This window comes from Ascaphus truei, chromosome 3 (genome assembly GCF_040206685.1).
Source record: "Ascaphus truei isolate aAscTru1 chromosome 3, aAscTru1.hap1, whole genome shotgun sequence".
Classification (NCBI taxonomy): domain Eukaryota; kingdom Metazoa; phylum Chordata; class Amphibia; order Anura; family Ascaphidae; genus Ascaphus; species Ascaphus truei.
In genome coordinates this window covers 420,834,049-420,853,865 of record NC_134485.1, presented here as the reverse complement: position 1 = coordinate 420,853,865, position 19,817 = coordinate 420,834,049, and the positions used below count along the sequence as shown (strand labels likewise).

Below are 19,817 nucleotides of genomic sequence, written 5' to 3'. Positions count from 1 at the left end.
GGTGACTAAGCCTGTGTCTGCACTCATGTCCATTCTCTGCCCATTGTAGCATTATGTGTTAACGTTAATGACATATTTTGGTATGTTACATTGTTGTTTTACCTTTCTCCCCCATGGTACTGGGCTGCGGAATATGTTCATGTCATGTAAATAAATTATCATCTCTGCTGTGGTTCTTCCAAAGATCAAACTTCTTACAGTACGTCAAAAAAATGGGACCACAATCTTTCACATGCTGTTTATTCTGCTGCCGTACGGCAATAGCTGTGACTATATCATTCTCTAGTTCATTCTGCGCAAACTCTCCAAAACAGGAACTCGTTATCCACATTGACTTTCTTACATGATACCTTTTATAATTCTCTTTCTTTTGCTTTGCTGCCATTAAAAACAAACCTCAAAGAAATATAATACTGCAAGATTTTCAAAAAGCCTCCGGATTATTAACAATCAGAATATGAATACCCTTGGAAATTAGATCATGTTGCGTGGTACTGGAGAGTGTTCTGGTGATCAGTAATCGTCGGTCATGGATTCCCAGCGGCTCTCAGTTTTCACCTTTTCCTGGATGTAGCCCCGGTGGCTTTGAGCTTCCTTGAGATCTCTTGCGGTCTCTTGCCAGCTGGTTTCAAGCTCGGTGGCTCTCTTCACTGACTCTGCGTGGAAGAGCCTATATTTCACTCGCACTTCTTTTAGCAACACCTGTGCTTCCTTATACGCTTTGGTAGATGTTTTCCGCCTCAAAATAGATTCTGCAAAAAATGCAAGCACACCCGAAGTAAGATATCACATGCATAACAAGGCGTGCCCTAGTGCAAAAGACACAGATATTGAAGTGGGAGAACTGGGTGAAAATCCCAATATCGGCTACTTCTGACTGAGAGTTATGTTCTCTCCCTGTTCCTCAGGCATCGCTCATTAGATCCAGGTTGTTTTCTTTTTTAAGGGTCCAGGAGGTGAGACAAACAGTCTCACATTAGTGCTGCACAACCTATTGTAACAGATAAATGGATACAATCCAAATAGATGTTACTGCAGTAAATCATAAACCAGAGCTGGATCATGGGAAACTGATAGTGCTTTAGTCAGTATCATGAGTTTGAAGACATGATATAATACGCAGTACTTCTTTAATGATGTATAAGAATGTCCATACCAATAGATCTCTATATAATCCACATCTGAGTTGTGAGTCAATGTTGTACAAAATAGAGGGAAAGGAGAGTGACAGGGTAACAGGTAATCCCCTGGATCCTGATTATATATGGAGCCTCCCCGCTTCACTTACTCCTACGGCTGCAATGTACATCTTTCTGGGCAAGCTACCCAGCTACCTGAACAAGCTCCTCACCCCTACCACATGCAGTACCTATCACCTGAGATCAGACTCCAAACGACTATTCATGGTCCCAAGACTCAACAAAGTATCCGGACGTTCCTCCTTCTCCTTCCGTGCACCCCAAAACTGGAACAACCTACCATAGAGACTCATATCCACCACCAGCTTAAGTTCTTTCAAATCTAAGGCTGTCTCACACTTTAACCTGGTCTGTAACTGTTTCATACGCTCATAATATATATTTTCTTTAACTGTGCATGCAATGTCTTGTATATAATGTATACCTTGTTCATTTATGTAACTGTATTTGTAACCATGTATTATTTTGTTTTACTCTGTGCCCAGGACATACTTGAAAACGAGAGGTAACTCTCAATGTATTACTTCCTGGTAAAATATTTTATAAATAAATAAATAAATACATGGTCCCCTCTTATGTGTAATGAAGTGATCTCGGTAACTGTAGATAAGGCAGATCCAACGCACTACGGATTTGTTCAATAGAAAATGTATTGCCTGTTACTTGATAAAGACCTCACGGTCGAAACATTGTGTGGCACAATACATTTTCTATTGAACAAATCCGTAGTGCGTTGGATCTGCCTTATCTACAGTTCAGGTCAGGAATACCAGGGCAGGTACCCCTTGAACCAGCTGCACCGGTAATATTGAATGCATTGTTTGATTGTGGTGTGCAGCTCATAATCTTTGTATAGCTATTGATCTCGGTAGCAGCATAAAGAAAGTCACTACTCACAGCACTTTGAACCGATCGTAGACTCGGGAAGGTACGTGCATCTCCGTTGAGGTATTCAGAACAAGTATGAAGTCCCGAGCATCTCGGCAGCCAGGATAAGGAAAGCACAACGGGAACCAGAGTAGTATGCCAATAAAAAAGGTAGGATTTAATCTTGACAGGAACACATCAGTAGCACGGGCATTGGACAGGGGTGATCCTCTTATGCGTTTTGCGCTGTTCAAGCGCTTTATCACCGCTGTGCTTTCCATATCCTGGCTGCCGGGCTGCTTGGGACTGGTTTTCTTTTTTTAAAGTGAAATAAAAAATATTGGGGAGCGCTCAAAAAAAGTGCCAATTTATAAGTGTAACTTCTGTATATAAAAGTGAACAAATCTAAAGGTGAACAAATATAATAGTGAATTGTGAAGAATAAAGTGAACTGTAGTGCACAGTGGAATTGTGCAAGTAAATTAGTTACTGAAACCCACCAGTTTCTTGTTCACAGTACTGATAATCCTGTCCCTGTCAATAGGAAATACAAACCTAGCAGGGAAGGATGCAGGAAAATAAATAATTTTAGGCTATTTTTCTGAATCTCCTGGAACGGCTCCTTTAAGGACAAAGATTCACAGGAAACCCTTTAAATGACAGCTATAAAGAAGAGTGCAGGAAATGTACAGAACAGTATCCACTCAAAACACACACACTGCTCTATATTGGATGTTAAAAGCATGAAGTACAGTTTGCTTCACTGTATCGTGGTTCATTGGTAATTCAGGGAGTCAGGAGTTATATACAGTACCATACATATAATTGTATGTCTGAATATGGCTCCTTTGTTTCTCCTCTTCGAGTTCCATTTTTAACATCAGATCTGAGCTGGCTTCAGCCTTGTCTGTTCAAAAACCCTGCATCCAATCTCTCAAATATTTATTTACGGTCAACGTTGTGGTCTTTTATCAAGAAATTCACAGGCTTGTAATGGATCCTGAGCTTGCGTGTCCTGATTTGTATGACTGAATTACAGTTTGATGTCAAGTGCTGTTTGTATTAAATGTGGAGTTAGAAACGGAAGGTGTAAAACAAGGTATAAACCACCAGAAGATTTTGACCTAAGGAGCCTTCCGCAGTCAGACCGTGGAGCAGTGTTTGCAGCCCAGCAGGATAGTTTTTCTTCCTGCACCCCGGACGCGGGAAGGCTGCTCAAACTCGATCCTGGACTGCGTGAGGAGGCCAGGGGTCCATTCTATATGTATGTGAGTCCCTTTGCTGTTTTAATTAATAAATGCGATTTCTTGTGAATATTTAACTGGAACCGTGCCTCACTCGTTTTTCTCATCACCCAACCCCTCCCCCCACCCCACGCATCATAACACATGGGGGGAGAGCCAGGCTGACACCTGGGAGTTAGCACTGATTTTCGTGCTGCCCTGGATACTGGAGAAAACCCCCATTACGTGACGAATAGATGTGGATGTCTTCATTTTTTATTTAATTTTAATTAATGTCAATAAATTATTTACATAATTTTCTGGGTGTGTGTCTCTGTGTGTGTGTGTGTGTGTGTCTCTCTCTCCCCCTCTCTGTCATCCTCTCCATACCTGTCACCTCCCCCTCTCTCTCCACCTCCCTGTCACCTCTCCCCCTCTCTCTCTCTCTCTCTCTCTCTCCCTCCCTCCCTGTCACCTCTCTCTCTCCCTCCCTGTCACCTCTCTCTGTCCCTCCCTCCCTGTCACCTTCCTCCCTGTCACCTCTCTCCCTCCCTCCCTGTCACCTCTCTCCCTCCCTCCCTGTCACCTCCCTCCCTCCCTGTCACCTCCCTCCCTCCCTGTCACCTCTCTCCCTCCCTCCCTGTCACCTCTCTCCCTCCCTCCCTCCCTGTCACATCTCTCCCTCCCTCTTTGTCACCTCCCTCCCTCTCTCCCTCCCTCCCTGTCACCTCTCTCGCCCTCCCTCCCTCCCTGTCACCTATCTCGCCCTCCCCCCTCCCTGTCACCTCTCTCGCCCCCCTCCCTCCCTGTCACCTCTCTCGCCCCCCCTCCCTCCCTGTCACCTCTCGCCCCCCCTCCCTGTCACCTCCCTTGCCCCCCCTCCCTGTCACCTCCCTCGCCCCCCATCCTCCCTGTCACCTCCCTCGCCTCCCCTCCCTCCCTCCCTGTCACCTCTCTCCCTCCCTCCCTGTCTCACCCACTCTCTCCATGTCTTATCTTAACTTCTGTATATCTACACCGAAATAACCTATACTGCTTTCTTCCAGATCTGACTCAAGTTTCACATGGGAGACATCTGAAGACAGGTAGGGAACACCTCCCCTCCAGTATAGTACCTTGAAGGACTGCGGATCAGGTAAGATCCCAGGCGGGATTGCTGCTTTAGAAATTGTGAGGAGGGGGCATCCTGACCACTGGTTAATGGGTCCAGAATCATTCACATCTGACTTTTTTCCGATTTAATGAGGTCATCCGACACACACACACACGTAACACGGACTAATTGTAGTACAGTATAAGTGTAATACAATAAATAAACTGTTATGTAAAAAAACGAATCCTGTTATTAGTTCTTTCTAGGAATTTATTCAATTTTTTTTAAATGGGTGGGGTTAGGTGCGGGGCTAGGTAGCGAGTAGATTTTTTGGTTGGGCGAGTAGATTTTTTTTTGGGGGGGGCGCGAATGATTTCTATTGGTGGCCGTGATGGGGGAGAAGGTAGAGAGAGAATGGGAAGAGGTAGAATGAATAATACAGCATCAATGGTGACACTATTAGATAAATATCATTATAATATTCTTTTTTAGGAATGTTATTTGTTGTATTAATAATTTTTTTTGTGTCCCGGTTTTTCATTTTCAAAATCTGGTCACCCTATCCATAGTGCAACAATGAGCAGGATTGAGAATGCTACTCAATGCACATCTTGTCACATGTATATGCACTTGGAGCAGCTTTTCCACGGAGCATACCACTGTGGGAAGTGTAAACAGGTGGTTTCTTTGGAGTCTCAGATTGCTAATATGAAAACACAACTTGAAATATTGAGGGACATTGACAATAGTGAAAGGAGATTAGTGCTCACTGAGAAGGCCCTGGCTGGGACTAGTGGTGCAGAGGGTGGAGCTGTGAGTGAGGACCAGGAACAGATAGGTAGCTGGGTAACAGTTGGAAGGGGAAGAGAAAGAGGCAGGCCAGTTCTGAGCTGACCCATCCCAATAGATTTGCCAGATTGAGTGAAGATATTGGGGGTGGGCCAAAATGGCAAGACTGGGGGACACCGATTCCTCTAGCAGCCAGAGGAATAGTTCTACCAGCACAGAGAGGACTCAGGATACCCAGAGACAAGGAAAGATTGTGGTGGTAGGAACCTCCAAGGTAGTATTTTCTGAAATACTACCAGTGCCATGTGCTAAATCAGGGAGACAGTTGGATATTATGGAGGTTAATGCAAGGCTAAAAGGGTTTTTTTTTTTTTTTAGAGCACTGGGATTCCTTTTCTGATAGGGATGGATTGCAGCTCAATGAAGAGGGATCTTCTGTGCTAAGGGGGAGGATGTTAAAAAGGTTGGCCAAAATTTTAAACTAGTAAGGAAGGGGGAGGGGTGAGAAACAGAGAATGAATTAGACAGAATAGATAGGGATGGGGAAATAGCTAGGGGCCATGGAGGTAGAATGGGGGCAAGTGGGAGTGTGGAATGCAGGGAGACACGCCTATTAAATACAGATAATTCCAGAAAACGTCTAAAGACTAAATATAATTGGAGTAGAAAAGCAGGAGCAGATAAGATAACACTAGCACAGACTGGAAATAACCTGAAATGCATGCTTGCTAGTGCACGTAGCCTGACAGATAAAATGGGGGAGCTTGAATTAATAGCTACAAGGGAGCAGTATAATACCATAGGCATTACTGAAACATGGTGGGATGCAACTCATGACTGGGCAGTTAATTTAGAGGGTTAGTCCCTTTTTCGGAAGGATCGAGCAAATAAAAGAGGTGGTGGAGTATGTTTATATGTTAAACCGGATCTAAAATCTATTATAAGGGAAGATGTTTATGAAGGAATAGAGACCTTGTGGATAGCTTGTGATCTAGCTCCCTTTTTAAATATAGGCACCACATCTGCTTTACGCCAATCTTGTGGTACTGAGCCTATAGAAATGGAATTCCTTGAATATTAAATGTAATGGTTTGGCTATTGCTGAGCTTAACTCCTTAAGAACTCTTGGATGTATGCCATCGGGGCCAGGTGCCTTATTTGCTTTAATTTTATCAAGCCACCTAAGAACTTCTCCCTCAGTTAACCAATTGTTCGTTAATATAGAGGTTGTGGCTTCCTCCTGCAGCACTGCAATTGAAATTGATTCTACCCTGGTAAACACAGAGGCAAAGAATTTGTTTAATACCTCTGCTTTTTCCTTATCTACAATAATCTGCCTGCCCATCTCACACTGAAAGGGTCCTATATTTTCTTTTCTCGTTTTTTTTTATTATTAAGGTACTTCAATAACATTTTTGGGTTGACCTTACTTTCTATTGTAATCCTTTTTTCCATTATCCATTTTTGCTAATTTGTTTGCCCTTTTGCAACTTTTGTTCCATTCCTTATCGTTCTGATACGATGTCTCTGTCCCTTCTGACTTTTAACAATCTGAACGCCTGCCTCTTCTTTTCCATTTCCTCCCCTACCTGTTTATTTAGCCACATTGGTTTAGACTTGGTTCTTTTATATTTATTACCCAGAGATATACACTGATAAGTGTGCTTTTCTAACAATGTTTTAAAGAATGCCCATTTATCTTCCACAAAAACATCATCCCAGTGTATTACTTGTAGATCATTCCTCAGTTTATTAAAATCTGCCTTTCTAAAATGTAAAGTCTTTGTTGAACCCAAGTAATGTGGTTTTTGATAATTAATTTCAAACAAGATCATGTTATGATCACTTAACAAATATACAGGTCCGGGAACATTTGGGTATTACTTCTACATTGTTTGATATTACCAAATCCAGTATTGCCCCTCTCCCGGTTGGTTCCTCAATAATTTGGGTCATGTAATTGTCTTTAAGCACCCCCAAAAACCTTAGTTGTAATGCTAATCTTCATTGCTCCAGTCTATGTCTGGATAATTAAAATTGCATATGGAGTACAGTTTTTGGCACCACTCCATAAAAAAAGACATTATGGAACTAGAAAAAGTGCAGAGAAGAGCCACCAAATTAATGGGGATAGACAATCTGATTTATAAGAAGAGGATAGCTAAATTAGATTTTTTAACATTAGAAAGGGACATCTATAATAGAAGCCACCAGGTATGCTATAGCAGCCTCCTGAAAAGATCAAATTCCGAGTATAAATAAAACAACTAAAGGCACCTGGAAAACCCTTCATTACGAAAAGATCACCACATATCTGAAGGACACTATGAATACATTCCAAAATGTGTGGAAGCCATGGCTGAGTAATATGGTGGAAGTAAGGCTGTATCCGCTATACACTTGAGCTGTTGGGTGGGGAGGGAGGGGAGGAAAGAGAGGGAGGGGAGGAAAAAGAGGGAGGGGAGGAAAGAGAGGGAGGGGAGGAAAGGGAGGGAGGGAGGGGAGGAAAGGGAGGGAGGAAAGAGAGGGAGGGGAGGGAGGGGAGGGAGGGGAGGAAAGGGAGGGAGGGGAGGAAAGGGAGGGAGGGGAGGAAAGGGAGGGGAGGAAAGGGAGGGGAGGAAAGGGAGGGAGGGGAGGAAAGGGAGGGAGGGGAGGAAGGTTATGGGGGATGACCAGGGGTATATGCTATTGTGCACCGGGCATGGATCCAGGATCGATACTGACTGTGCCAAAAGGAATTGTAATAAAATTAATTGCACAATAATGTTCAGGTGTGGACAAGAACCCATTAATGTAAGAAAATAATGGAACGTAGTTGAGATACTTTATATGCGTATATGCTGTACCAATTGATCGAATGTTTGATTTTGTGATGTACCATATCCACCCCCACTCCCTACCCTACCGTTCTTATAATTCCATTCCCCTTTTTACTTTATGTATTCTCAGTTATACGATACAGAATTGCAGAAAATGTATTTGTCGGCTGAGTCGGCTTTCAAAATCCCGTACTTCGTAAGAGTGTATCCTTGCTGGCAATTCCAACATGGACGAAATACTTGTCCCAGAGCCCTTTGGTAACCGTAGTGGATCTTTGGTCCTTTGTTGTGAATCCTTGTGCATAACGGGTGAAATGATCCATGAACACTACAATATTACTGGTGTTCTTGCTATCTGGCTCTAGCGCCAAGAAGTCCACCAAGTCCAGTGGTCCACTGCTGGTGATATTGGTCAAGGGTGTGGCCCTTGTAGGCAAAGTTTTTTTGGGCAGTTAAAATGTGGAATTCATTAAACCATGGAGACTGTTATGGCAGATGCAATGAATATCTTTAAAAAAAAAAAGGTTGGACATCTTTTTAGAGCGGAAAGGTATACAGGGATTTACCAAGTAAGAAAACATGGGACTGTTGATCCAGGGAGAAATCTGATTTCCATTATTTGGAGTCAGGAAGAAATTAACTTTTCCCCTTATGAGATATCATTGGATGAGATTTCACGTGTATTTTTTTTTTGTTTGCCTTCCTCTGGATCAATATATTGTAAATATAAATACAGCATAAAGTATCGGTCACCTACATTTAGCATAGGTTGAACTTGAAGCACATATGTCTTTTTTCAACCACATCTACTATGCAACTATGTAAATGTAGAGCCGAATCGTTAACCATACAAGAATGCAAGTCTATATCTTGCAAACACTAGAGTGTTCCCGCACTACGTTTCATCGGCAATGTGATGCACCAGTGGAATTTGTGTATTGTTATCATGAGTGCTTCTTTTACATACATCAAAGTAACCGTAGAGTTTGCATCTCTTCTATACTTCACATTCAAGTGAGATGACAAAAGTTAGAACACATACCTAGTGGAACTTGTGTAAGATGCTTCGGCTCTCTCATACTTATTAAGATTTCCTCCAAGATCTGTTTCTTATTCTTCCGAGGTAGGGAGGACAGCTCTGTACCAAACTACAAGAAATCCAGGAAAAGGTAGACATTAACATTCCTAAATTACTCATTATTAATGAGAAGAACATGAGCATTACGGGAAAAAAGCGGTGCCTTACATTATGTAAAAGTGTTATGCTAAGTGAATGTCTGGTATTATTCACCTAAAGTGCTGCACAATAACTTTATAGAAGTAGAACATGAAATTACAGCCAGTACTGTACTTCTACACAGAAACTGAGTGAAAGGAGAGATGTAAAAGCACTTGAGACGTGGCTACTGGGAAGTGCTGCAGCTGTTCCAAATTATCACAGCAAGGTATATTGTGCTGTGTTGCCCTCACTGGCTGGCAGGATCTGATCACAACTCACGAGTCCAAGTCCCAGTAGCCGCGTCGCTCTCTGACATCATTGGGCTGAGACGGGGAAACAAGGAAGGTGAGGAGCGATGGACGAGACACGTCGTGAAAAACACGCTCTGCTCTCCACCCAGAGTACGACATTCTGTTGCTGCACCACTATCTCCTGTTACCATCCATGCTGGAATTTGTCCCGAATATGCATATTTTATCTGCCAAATTATAAGTGGCTTTCTACAGTTTGCGCAGTAAAGATTATAACAGTACTTCACTATGTTTTGATGTCACACACACACAGACATACAGACACACAAACACACAAACACAGTGTTTTCACTGGACAGCCGTGCAGCAAAAACGAGACAGCACACAAAGGTAGTAATTAAAAAAAACTGTATTGAAGAACGTGGCACACACAGCGAAGTTCTCAAGGTCCCTCTGTGAGGACCGAAACGTCTGTGTATGTGCCACGTACTTCAATACAGTTTTTTTTTAACTACTACCTTTGTGTGCTGTCTCGTTTTTGCTGCACGGCTGTCCAGTGAAAACACCTTATCTATCTTACCTCTAAGGGATAAGCACCAACATCTACTCCAACTCCACGTGAGTGCCAACTGCCTAACTGACTCCAGAAGAGTCACTACATCTGTACCTTTGTTTCTCTGGGGATGTAGGGTTTCTGAAGACTGTGCAGTCTTGGTTTTGCGTCACGATACACAAGCAGGTGCTTCAAAGCATATTCCAAAGCCCTAACATTATTCTGTATGCCTATAACATGGAGACAATATTGTCAGCTACTTTTCAGTGACATACATACAGAGATTAATAGAATTAAATAAAGGACCATACTCATGGGCTGAAGGAGCTGAGTAACGGCCCAGACTCTGAAAACAATGACTTACTTAGAAGCAGGGGAGCCTGAATCCCAGTGCACACTTATTGTGACCTTGGGCAAGTCCTTTTATCTCCGTGTGCCAGTTAATTTAGAGGGTTATTCCCTTTTTCGGAAGGATCGAGCAAATAGAAGAGGAGGTGGAGTATGTTTATATGTTAAACCGGATCTAAAACCTTTTATAAGGGAAGATGTTTATGAAGGGAATGATGAAAATGTAGAGACCTTGTGGATAGAAATTAGCAGTGGAGGTAAAAGTATAACGAAAATGTAGGGATACGCTATAAACCACCAAATATCTGTGAGATTGAGGAAGCTAAAATACCTTTGCAAATGGAGAAGGCATCAAAACTGGGTCATCTTTGCATAATGGGGGATTTTAATTATCCAGACATAGACTGGGGCAATGAGATTAGCATTACAACAAAAAGGAAACAGGTTTTTGGGGGTGCTTAAAGACAATTATATGACCCAAATTATTGAGGAACCAACCAGGAGAGGGGCAGTTCTGGATTTGGTCATATCAAACAATGTAGAAGTAATAGCAAATATTCAAGTCCTGGAACATTTGGGTAACAGTGATCATAACATGGTCTCATTTGAAATAAATGATCAAAAAACAGATTACTTGGGTTCAACAAAGACCTTAAACTTTAGAAAGGCAGATTTTAATAAACTGAGGACTAATCTACAAGTAATACATTAGGATGATGCTTTTGCAGGGAAAAATGTAGAAGATAAATGTGCAGCCTTTAAAACATTGTTAGAAAAGCACACTTATCAGTATATACCCTTGGGAAATATGTATAAAAGAAATAAGTCAAAACCAATGTGGCTAAATTAACAGATAGGGGAGGAAATGGAAAAGAAGAGGAAGGCGTTTAGATTCTTTAAGTCAGAAGGGACGGAGACATCGTATCAGAATTATAAGGAATGTAACAAAAATTGCAAAAGGGCACTCAAATTAGCAAAAATGGATAATGAAAAAAGGGTTGCAATAGAAAGTAAGATCAACCCTAAACAGTTCTTTACAGTAAGTACCTTAACAAAAAAAAAATGAGAAAATAAAATATAGGACCCTTTCAGTGTGAGATGGGCAGGCAGATTATTGGAGATAAGGAAAAAGCAGAGGTATTAAACACATTTGTTGCCTCTGTGTTTACAAGGGAAGAATCAATTTCAATAGTAGTGCCGCAGGAAGAAACCACAACCTCCATATTAATGAAAAATTGGTTACCTGAGGAAGAAGTTCATAGGCGGGTTGAAAAAAATTAAGTAAATAAGGCACCTGGCCCCGATGGCATACATCCAAGAATTCTCAAGTAGTTAAATTCAGTAATAGCTAAACCATTACATTTAATATTCAAGGACTCAATTTCCAGAGGCTCAGTACCAAAAGATTGGTGTAAAGCAGATGTGGTGCCTATATTTAAAAAGGGAGCTAGATCACAACCGGGGAATTACAGACCTGTAAGCCTGACTTCACTAGTGGGGAAACTACTTGAAGGTTTAATACAGGATAATATTAATGGAATACCTAATGGAAAACTAAATTATTAGTAATAGTCAGCATGGATTTATGAGGGATAGATCATGCCAAACTAACCTTATTTGTTTCTTTGAGGAGGTAAGTAGGAATTTAGACCAGGGTAATGCAGTAGATTTTGCAAAGGCATTTGATACGGTTCCACACAAGAGGTTGGTGTACAAAGTAAAGCAAATTAGACTCTGTAAAAATGTATGCACCAGGATTGAAAACTGGTTGAAGGATAGACAACAGAGGGTTGTAATAAATTGAACTTTTTCAGGTTGGGCTAATGTCGTGAGTGGAGTACCTCAGGGATCGGTACTGGGTCCCCTTCCTTTTAACTTTTTTATTAATGACCTTGAGTTTGGCATCGAGAGCAAAGTCTCCATCTTTGCTGATGATTCTAAATTGTGTAAGGTAGTAGAATCAGAGCAGGATGTCACTACTGTGAAGCGCTATGTACATTAATGGCGCTATATAAATAAAGACCTACAATTTCTCTCCAGAAGGACTTAGAGAGACTGGAAACTTGGGCAAGTAAATGGCAGATGAGGTTTAATACAGATAAATGTAAGGTTATGCATTTGGGAAGCAAGAATAAACAGGCGACTTACAAATTAAATGGGGATAAATTGGGGGAATCCTCGATGGAGAAGGATTTAGGAGTGCTTGTAGACAGCAGGCTTAGCAATAGTGCCCAAAGTCATGCAGTAGCTGTAAAGGCAAACAAGATCTTATCTTGCATTAAACGGGCAATGGATGGAAGGGAAGTAAACATTATTATGCCCCTTTACAAAGCATTAGTAAGACCACACCTTGAATATGGAGTACAATTTTGGGTACCACTCCTTAGAAAAGAGGCATCTAAGAGGGGATATGATAACTATATACAAATATATCCGGGGACAGTACAAGGAGCTTTCAAAAGAACTATTCATCCCACGGGCAGTACAAAGGACACAGGGTCCTCCTTTTAGGTTGGAGGAAAGGAGATTTCACCAGCAACAAAGGAAAGGGTTCTTTACCGTAAGGGCAGTTAAAATGTGGCATTCATTACCCATGGAGACTGTGAGGGCAGATACAATAGATTTGTTTAAAAAAAAAAAGGTTGGACATCTTTTTAGAAAGGAAAAGTATACAGGGATATACCAAATAAGTAAACATGGGAAGAATGTTGATCCAGGGAGTAATCCGGTTGCCAAATCTTGGTGTCAGGAAGGAATTTATTTGTCGCATTATGAAATATCATTGGATGATATAACAATGGGGTTTTTTCTTTGCCTTCCTCTGGATCAATAATTAAGTATAGATATAGGATAAGGTGTCTGTTGTCTAAATTTATCATAGGTTGAACTTGATAGATGCATGTCTTTTTACCACCTCATCTACTATGTAACTATGTTACAGTAATGGAGACGGCAGAGAATGAGGGCCTGTGTCAGAGTTTTTGCAGTCGAGCAACAGAGGAAAAGGCATATATTGGTAATATTGCGGAGGAAAAACGATTTTTTGCGTGGAACAGTAGCTCACCGGCACTCTCTGTGGGGCTACCGAGACCGTAGTGATTATCTCTGATATGTGAGTTACTGCTTACTTTACTCTTTATAATAAACGGCATTGTTTTACAAGATTCTATTCATGGTTGTCATCCTTCCATGGGTCCGCTGTGAGTGTGTAAGGAACCCGCTCCTGGCTTTGATTCTAGCCTTGCAGACCTCTGCAGTTACAAAGGCTTCCTCTGGCAATAAATGGCACATGTGCTGCCTCTCATTGCAGCTTCTGCCCTGTGCTCCATCGTTGGAGGAATGCTCACACACCCTCCCCGTGATTGGATCTCCGCCCTTTATATCCTGGGCTTTGGCTCTGAATCAGAGCTGAGCATAATCCTTCTCTGGACGTTACTGTCTCTGCCACAAGCCGCCTGGTTTGTCTCCTTGTGAACTAACCTCTCTAGTACTCATCTCTAGTTCCTTAGTATCCGGAGACCTGCTGCTAGTTCCACGCAGAGGCCTGTTCCTGACTCCTGTGCTGAAGCGTTGTTTAGCCAGCACTGGTTCCTGGTACCTGCTGCATTCTCCCATAGCAGTGGTTACCCTTCGTTTCCTGAGGCCTGCTGCTATTCTCCACGCAGAGGTCTGCTTTGGACTTCTGTGCTGAAGCGTTGGTTTTCCCCGACTCTGCCCCGCGGTATACTTCGGCCAGCCTGCTGTCTCCCCCTGCTGAGACCGGCGTCATGGGCCGAGCCCGTTTCTCGCGCAGAGGCCACTCCCGCGCTCATGCTCCTAAGCTGAAGCGGGGAACTCCTGACTACCTGTTGCCGAACTCCTGCTTGAATAACGACGATGCTGCCTTCTCCAATCCTGACCCTGCTATGTACGACTATGAACTGCGCACTCCAGATCAGTCTGCGCAGACTAAGGTCGGTGATTATATAACCCCACCTCAGCCCCGCGGTCCGGTCCCGGTTTGTGGCGAGCACAATCGTAACAGAGTGAAAGACACTTGGGTATTGGACATCCACTGACGAAAGGAGGCACATTCACACGGCCGTGTGAGTACCGTTTGATTATCAACCTTAATATTCTACTGTCACCCCCCTCTCCCATCCATTTATTGTGATTATTTATGTGTAATATACTGCATTTCTACTTTCCTTTGCATGGGCTCATCTCCACTACCCTTCTTAATGTTTGATAAGGATCAAGGGATGATCCTCTTCGATGGAGCAGCTGCACACTAAGGGCCAGTATAAACGCTTCTTTGGATTATTCCTTATTTATCTGTGTTTTTATTCCGTTTCAGGGAGCGCCACCGTCACCCTTTCAGTTGTTTAGTACTTGCCACACAACTTGTAAGAGAGGCTCTACAGAGGGGGCAGGGATTTCGTTCAAGGGCTCTGGGGCGACTGTACCCATCTCACTCATAAGCTCGTCAAGTCTTCCCTTCCTTTAGTTACAGTTCTCTCACCCTATCTACAAGGCAGGTAGGGGGCGGCTCATTAATCACAATAGCGAGACTATGTCGGGCGATGATTTTACCCACCGTATTGGCGTCTACCCACTCGTTGACGGATCCTTAAAAATCCGTCAACGGATTGCTGAATCCGCCGATTGGATTCTACAAATCTGTCAACGCGGAATCCGCGGCGTGTATTAGCAATAATACAAAATCCGCAAAACGCAAAATCGCCCTTTTTGAGATGGATCCGCTGAAATCGGCGGACCAAAGGAACCGGCCGATCCGCTGCGGATCCAAATCCGTCAAAGAAATTCACCCATCTCTACTGTAGATAAGAGCAAGTATTCGAGTTTCAGGGGAGATTCATTAAAGTGAGAGTCGTGGTGATCCTTGGCTTGAATGGTAGTTAAAGCTGCACTCTGTGTGCCTCCATGTTTTTGTATTTCTTTACCTGGATTGATTTCAGAGCACTCCTGGGTTCCCTGGGGCAGAGAGCATTGCAGTTCAGCTTTGCGGGACAGCCGGGTCAAACCAAGTAAAAAAATTATTATTGTGGGGGTGGGAGGAGGAGGCTGCGGCTTTAACTTGTGATCCATCGCACATTAATGAATATTTGGTTTAAATGTAGTATATATATATATATATATATATTTATATATTAAGATCAAGGTGAGATGCAATGTTTTGGCCAAACTTGGACCTCCCCATTCGCAACTTACCAACAGGCTCTATGAAATCGGGGTCTGTTTTGACATTGAATAGTTCTTCGTATCCTTTAAACTTCTCTGGGATTAGGATTTGTGCAACATCTTCCTTTTCATCCCTCACCGCTTCGTCTGATAGGCTGGCAGATAGCGCGCTGGACGTCGGCGGAGGATCTGGGAGGCCGTCCACCTTCGTGGAAGAAAAAGGAATCATGGTGCAAGTCTTAAGGGTGTCAGAGTGCGCACAAATGTGAAAAAAAATACGGCGTCACTGGAAGTCTAGTGGGTGTGAGAAATGACCTCTCAGCAGAGGAGGAAGCGGCAAACATTGCAAGAATATGGGGATACTTGGGCCACATGACCTGTTTTCTGTAAATTACTTTGTTGCTGCTTCACTTTTGGAAAACAACACTTGAGCTCAGCTCAAATTATACACAATTGCTGATTGTTCTGGTGCCAGATTGTATGACAACCGGACTGGTGTATTTGTCTAACAAAGTAATGAAGGGCTGGGAAAGGAGCAAAGAGAGACAATAAAACACAGCACAGGGAAGAGAAATAAAACATGACAGAAAGACAGGAATAGGAGTGTTTGATCTCCACTTACGTATGGAGCAGAAAGGAGATGAGATGAGAATGGAGATGAGATAGCTTTCAGTCGACATGATTATTATTCATTTGAAGACAATACTTGATTATGTAATAATAATTACACGCACACAGTACAGCCTGTATATCATTTTGCTGTTGAGCCAATATAAGGTAAAACAAAATATTACAAAGGATCAATTTTCTGCATTGGCAATATATCTCTGTATACTATACATGTTCACCATGATGTGTATTTTGGTAAACTGTTATCATAATGAAGCTTTAATCCCATCACCCCAAGATGCCACGAAGCCCTAATTATGGCTGTCATTCAGAACAAAATTGAAGGTGTTCAACGTGAGACCGGAGTTTGGTTGTTTCTAGGCAACCGCTCAAAGCCGTGCATCACGGCTCAAGAAAAGCCTGGTTGTGAATATGAAGAACTGAAATGGAAATTCATGAGAGAGAGAGAGAGAAGAGAGAGAGAGAGAGAAGAGAGAGAGAGAAAAGAGAGAGAGAAGAGAGAGAGAGAAGGGAGAGAGAGAGAGAGAAGAGAGAGAGAGAGAAGAGAGAGAGAAGAGAAAGAGAGAGAAGAGAGAGAGAAGAGAGAGAGAAGAGAGCGAGAGAGAGAGAAGAGAGCGAGAGAGAGAGAGAGAGAGAAGAGAGAGAGAGAAGAGAGAGGAGAGAGAGACATGGGAAAGAAGTGAAGCTTAAGAATCAAGGCAAAGAGAGAGCAGAGATGGAGAGACGTAAGGATAGAGATAACGAGAGCAGAGGAGTAAGAAGAACACAGGGAGGATGTTAGAGAAATGGAGAGAGAATGAGAGAGCAGAGAAGGGGATCATAGAGAGAGACATTTTCCATCGAAGTCAATGGGGAATTTCACCTGATAACATCCCTATTGGCCACTTCAGATGACATAGAATAAGCCTGTAAGGTCTCTAATGAAGATTCTCTGTATACGATACCTGTGGTGGATAAGAGTTTAGCTCCATTCAAACGAATGGGACATAAATCTTCTCCAGCACTGGGAAACCACTTCACACCATATGAATATAAGCCTAAAAAAGAGAGAGTCTGAGGAGGCAACAAGAGATCTTTACAGATCATTAGTAAGATAATACCTAGTACTGTGTCCAGTTCCCAAGGCCACATCTCCAGAAGGACATAGGAAGATCTGAGATGGTCCAAAGATTTACTAAAAAGTATTCACAAGTTCATCGTATCCCTGAAAGCTGCCTGAACCACCAGATATGGTGAATTAAGAGAGACTCAGACCATGCTAGTATAAGCTAAAACACCAGCCTAATTGTATTGTACATCAAATAGGGAATTCTGCAGCAATCCACAACTAGGAATGACCAGTTATAACAGGATTATGGAGTCCAGAGTCTCTACAAACCTGTGTCATAAAAACTGACTCCACTCCCGGACCAGGATCTGAGCTGGTGCTAATTTCCTCTTCCATTGATGTCTCTGGAGAGCAGGCAGCTCCTTGACTCATCTGCGAGGGCATGTTGCTACGCTCCCCTGAAGATGATTTGATTGGTGGAAGAGGATCGGGTGACCACAGAAATTCCTTCCTGCTACTCAATGAATCACTGCTATCTGAAGGAAAGCCCAGGAAGTGGTTGGATGGAGGTTCTAACATCAAAGGCTGCTTGGGTATCTTGGGGATGTGTGTTTTTACCTGTAAAAAGACAAACAAAATAGCTGGTAAGTTTCATTACCAGATACTAGAACAAGTGTGATTCTATGACGATATTATATTGTGCTGTAGTCCATGAGTTCCAAGTTTAAAGTGGATGTTAGGAGATGGTCTTCTAAACAATTCAATCCTTTAGGAGCAACACAGTAAAAAAAAGAGAAGAGAAAAGAGAGGGTAAGAAGAGGCAAATAGAGATTTTTACAGATCATTAGTAAGATCACACCTGGATACTGTGTCCACTTTCCAAGGCCACATCTCCAGAAGGGTAGAAATCATCAGGAAGCGCAAAACATGTGGAATACAAAAACAACAGACTGATGGTGCAGTATTGTAAAAATTCGGTGATATATAAATGGCAAAGTCTATGTTCAGAATACTCACAAACGTGAGAAGTGAAATGGGCACGTAAAGGTATCTTTAAACCGTAGATAGCAGCCAGGTATTCAAATAGGCACAACACTTTCGATCAGGTACCCCTTTACCGTGGGCCCTTAGGAATAAATAGAACCGGACATAGTGCTGACTGTACACAAAAGTTTATAAAAGTAAGTAAAATCCAATCAACTCACATGGTATTTGAAATAAACAAGCATATAGATCACAATAATGGATCTCTGCGGACCGGAAGAGTGGTGTCTCAGCTGTTCCTCTGTACTGGCGTGCGTGTCACGGATGCGTCTCACCGAAGACCGGAAGTGACGTCATCCGTTTCCAGAGGTTCCGGTTCAGTCTTGTGGCATCACTCTACGCGTTTCACCTTCCGGTCTTCGGTGAGACGCATCCGTGACACGCATACCAGTACAGAGGAACAGCTGAGACACCACTCATCCCGTCCGCAGAGATCCATTATTGTGATCTATATGCTTGTTTATTTCAAATACCATGTGAGTTGATTGGATTTTACTTACTTTTATAAACTTTTGTGTACAGTCTGCACTATGTCCGGTTCTATTTATTCCTAAGGGCCCACGGTAAAGGGGTACCTGATCGAAAGTGTTGTGCCTATTTGAATACCTGGCTGCTATCTACGGTTTAAAGATACCTTTACGTGCCCATTTCACTTCTCACGTTTGTGAGTATTCTGAACATAGACTTTGCCATTTATATATCACCGAATTTTTACAATACTGCACCATCAGTCTGTTGTTTTTGTATTCCACATGTTTTGCGCTTCCTGATGATTTCTACCCTTCACTTGTTCACGAGGATTGAGAGAGCAGTCCTGCACCAGATCACAGCGGCATATACTACATGTGTCTGTATAAGTATCACTATTAATTATCTTATTTTTTGCACTACACTGTGGGATTATTTGATGTTTCAAATTCAACCTAATACACTGAGCGCCATTATTTGATAAGTTTTTCTACACACATCTCCAGAAGAACATAGTTAGATCTGACATGGTCCAAAGAAGACTAACGGAAAACAAAGACCAAACGACTAAGAACTAAAGGACCTCAATACCTATCCTTCCAAACACCTCAACCAGTCTACTTGGTGTTTACAGAGTTGAGAAATTAGTAAAGATGGTTGGTGTTCACTAATGTTTCAACTCAGGTTGAGTTCAGCAATGATATGTACAGAGGATGGAGGGTGGAGAAAGAGGCAGAGAAGACAGCTAGCATGTAAGCTCTCTCTCTCCGACTCCTATCTAATATGCCGTGAAGCGGTCTTTGCACTTGCTTGAGAAGATTTAGGCCACATTCAAATGAAAAGAGCACAAATCTTCCCAAGCAGGAGGCAAAAAGTTCAAAGCATATTAAATAGGGCACTAAGGGGCCTATGCAGAGAGCAGCGCTGGAAATAATTGGAGATGTTAATAAATTGTACCTTTATTGGCGTGATTTTATCTCCATATGCAGAAAGGTCCGAAAACTGCATTTAAAATCATGTCTGATTATGGAGAGTTTTGCAACCGGCGAGATGCGCGCTGGAGAAACATGTTTGAAAAAAAGCGC

General features: G+C 42.4%; 1 protein-coding gene across 2 annotated transcripts in view; it reads right to left on the bottom strand.

Annotated features, from left to right (window-relative positions):
• Positions 1–223: 223 nt before the first annotated feature.
• XRRA1 (X-ray radiation resistance associated 1) overlaps positions 224–19,817 on the bottom strand; it is a 64,576-nt gene continuing 44,982 nt past the window's right edge. For both annotated transcript variants that reach the window (XM_075592765.1, XM_075592766.1), the window contains exons 14-18: positions 17,551–17,838; positions 15,573–15,747; positions 10,128–10,243; positions 9,033–9,138; positions 224–752 (exon numbers count right to left, since the gene is read on the bottom strand). In XM_075592765.1, the coding sequence (XP_075448880.1) occupies positions 514–752; positions 9,033–9,138; positions 10,128–10,243; positions 15,573–15,747; positions 17,551–17,838 (924 nt within the window). In that variant the 3' untranslated portion in view covers positions 224–513. The remainder of the gene's footprint in view (positions 753–9,032; positions 9,139–10,127; positions 10,244–15,572; positions 15,748–17,550; positions 17,839–19,817) is intronic.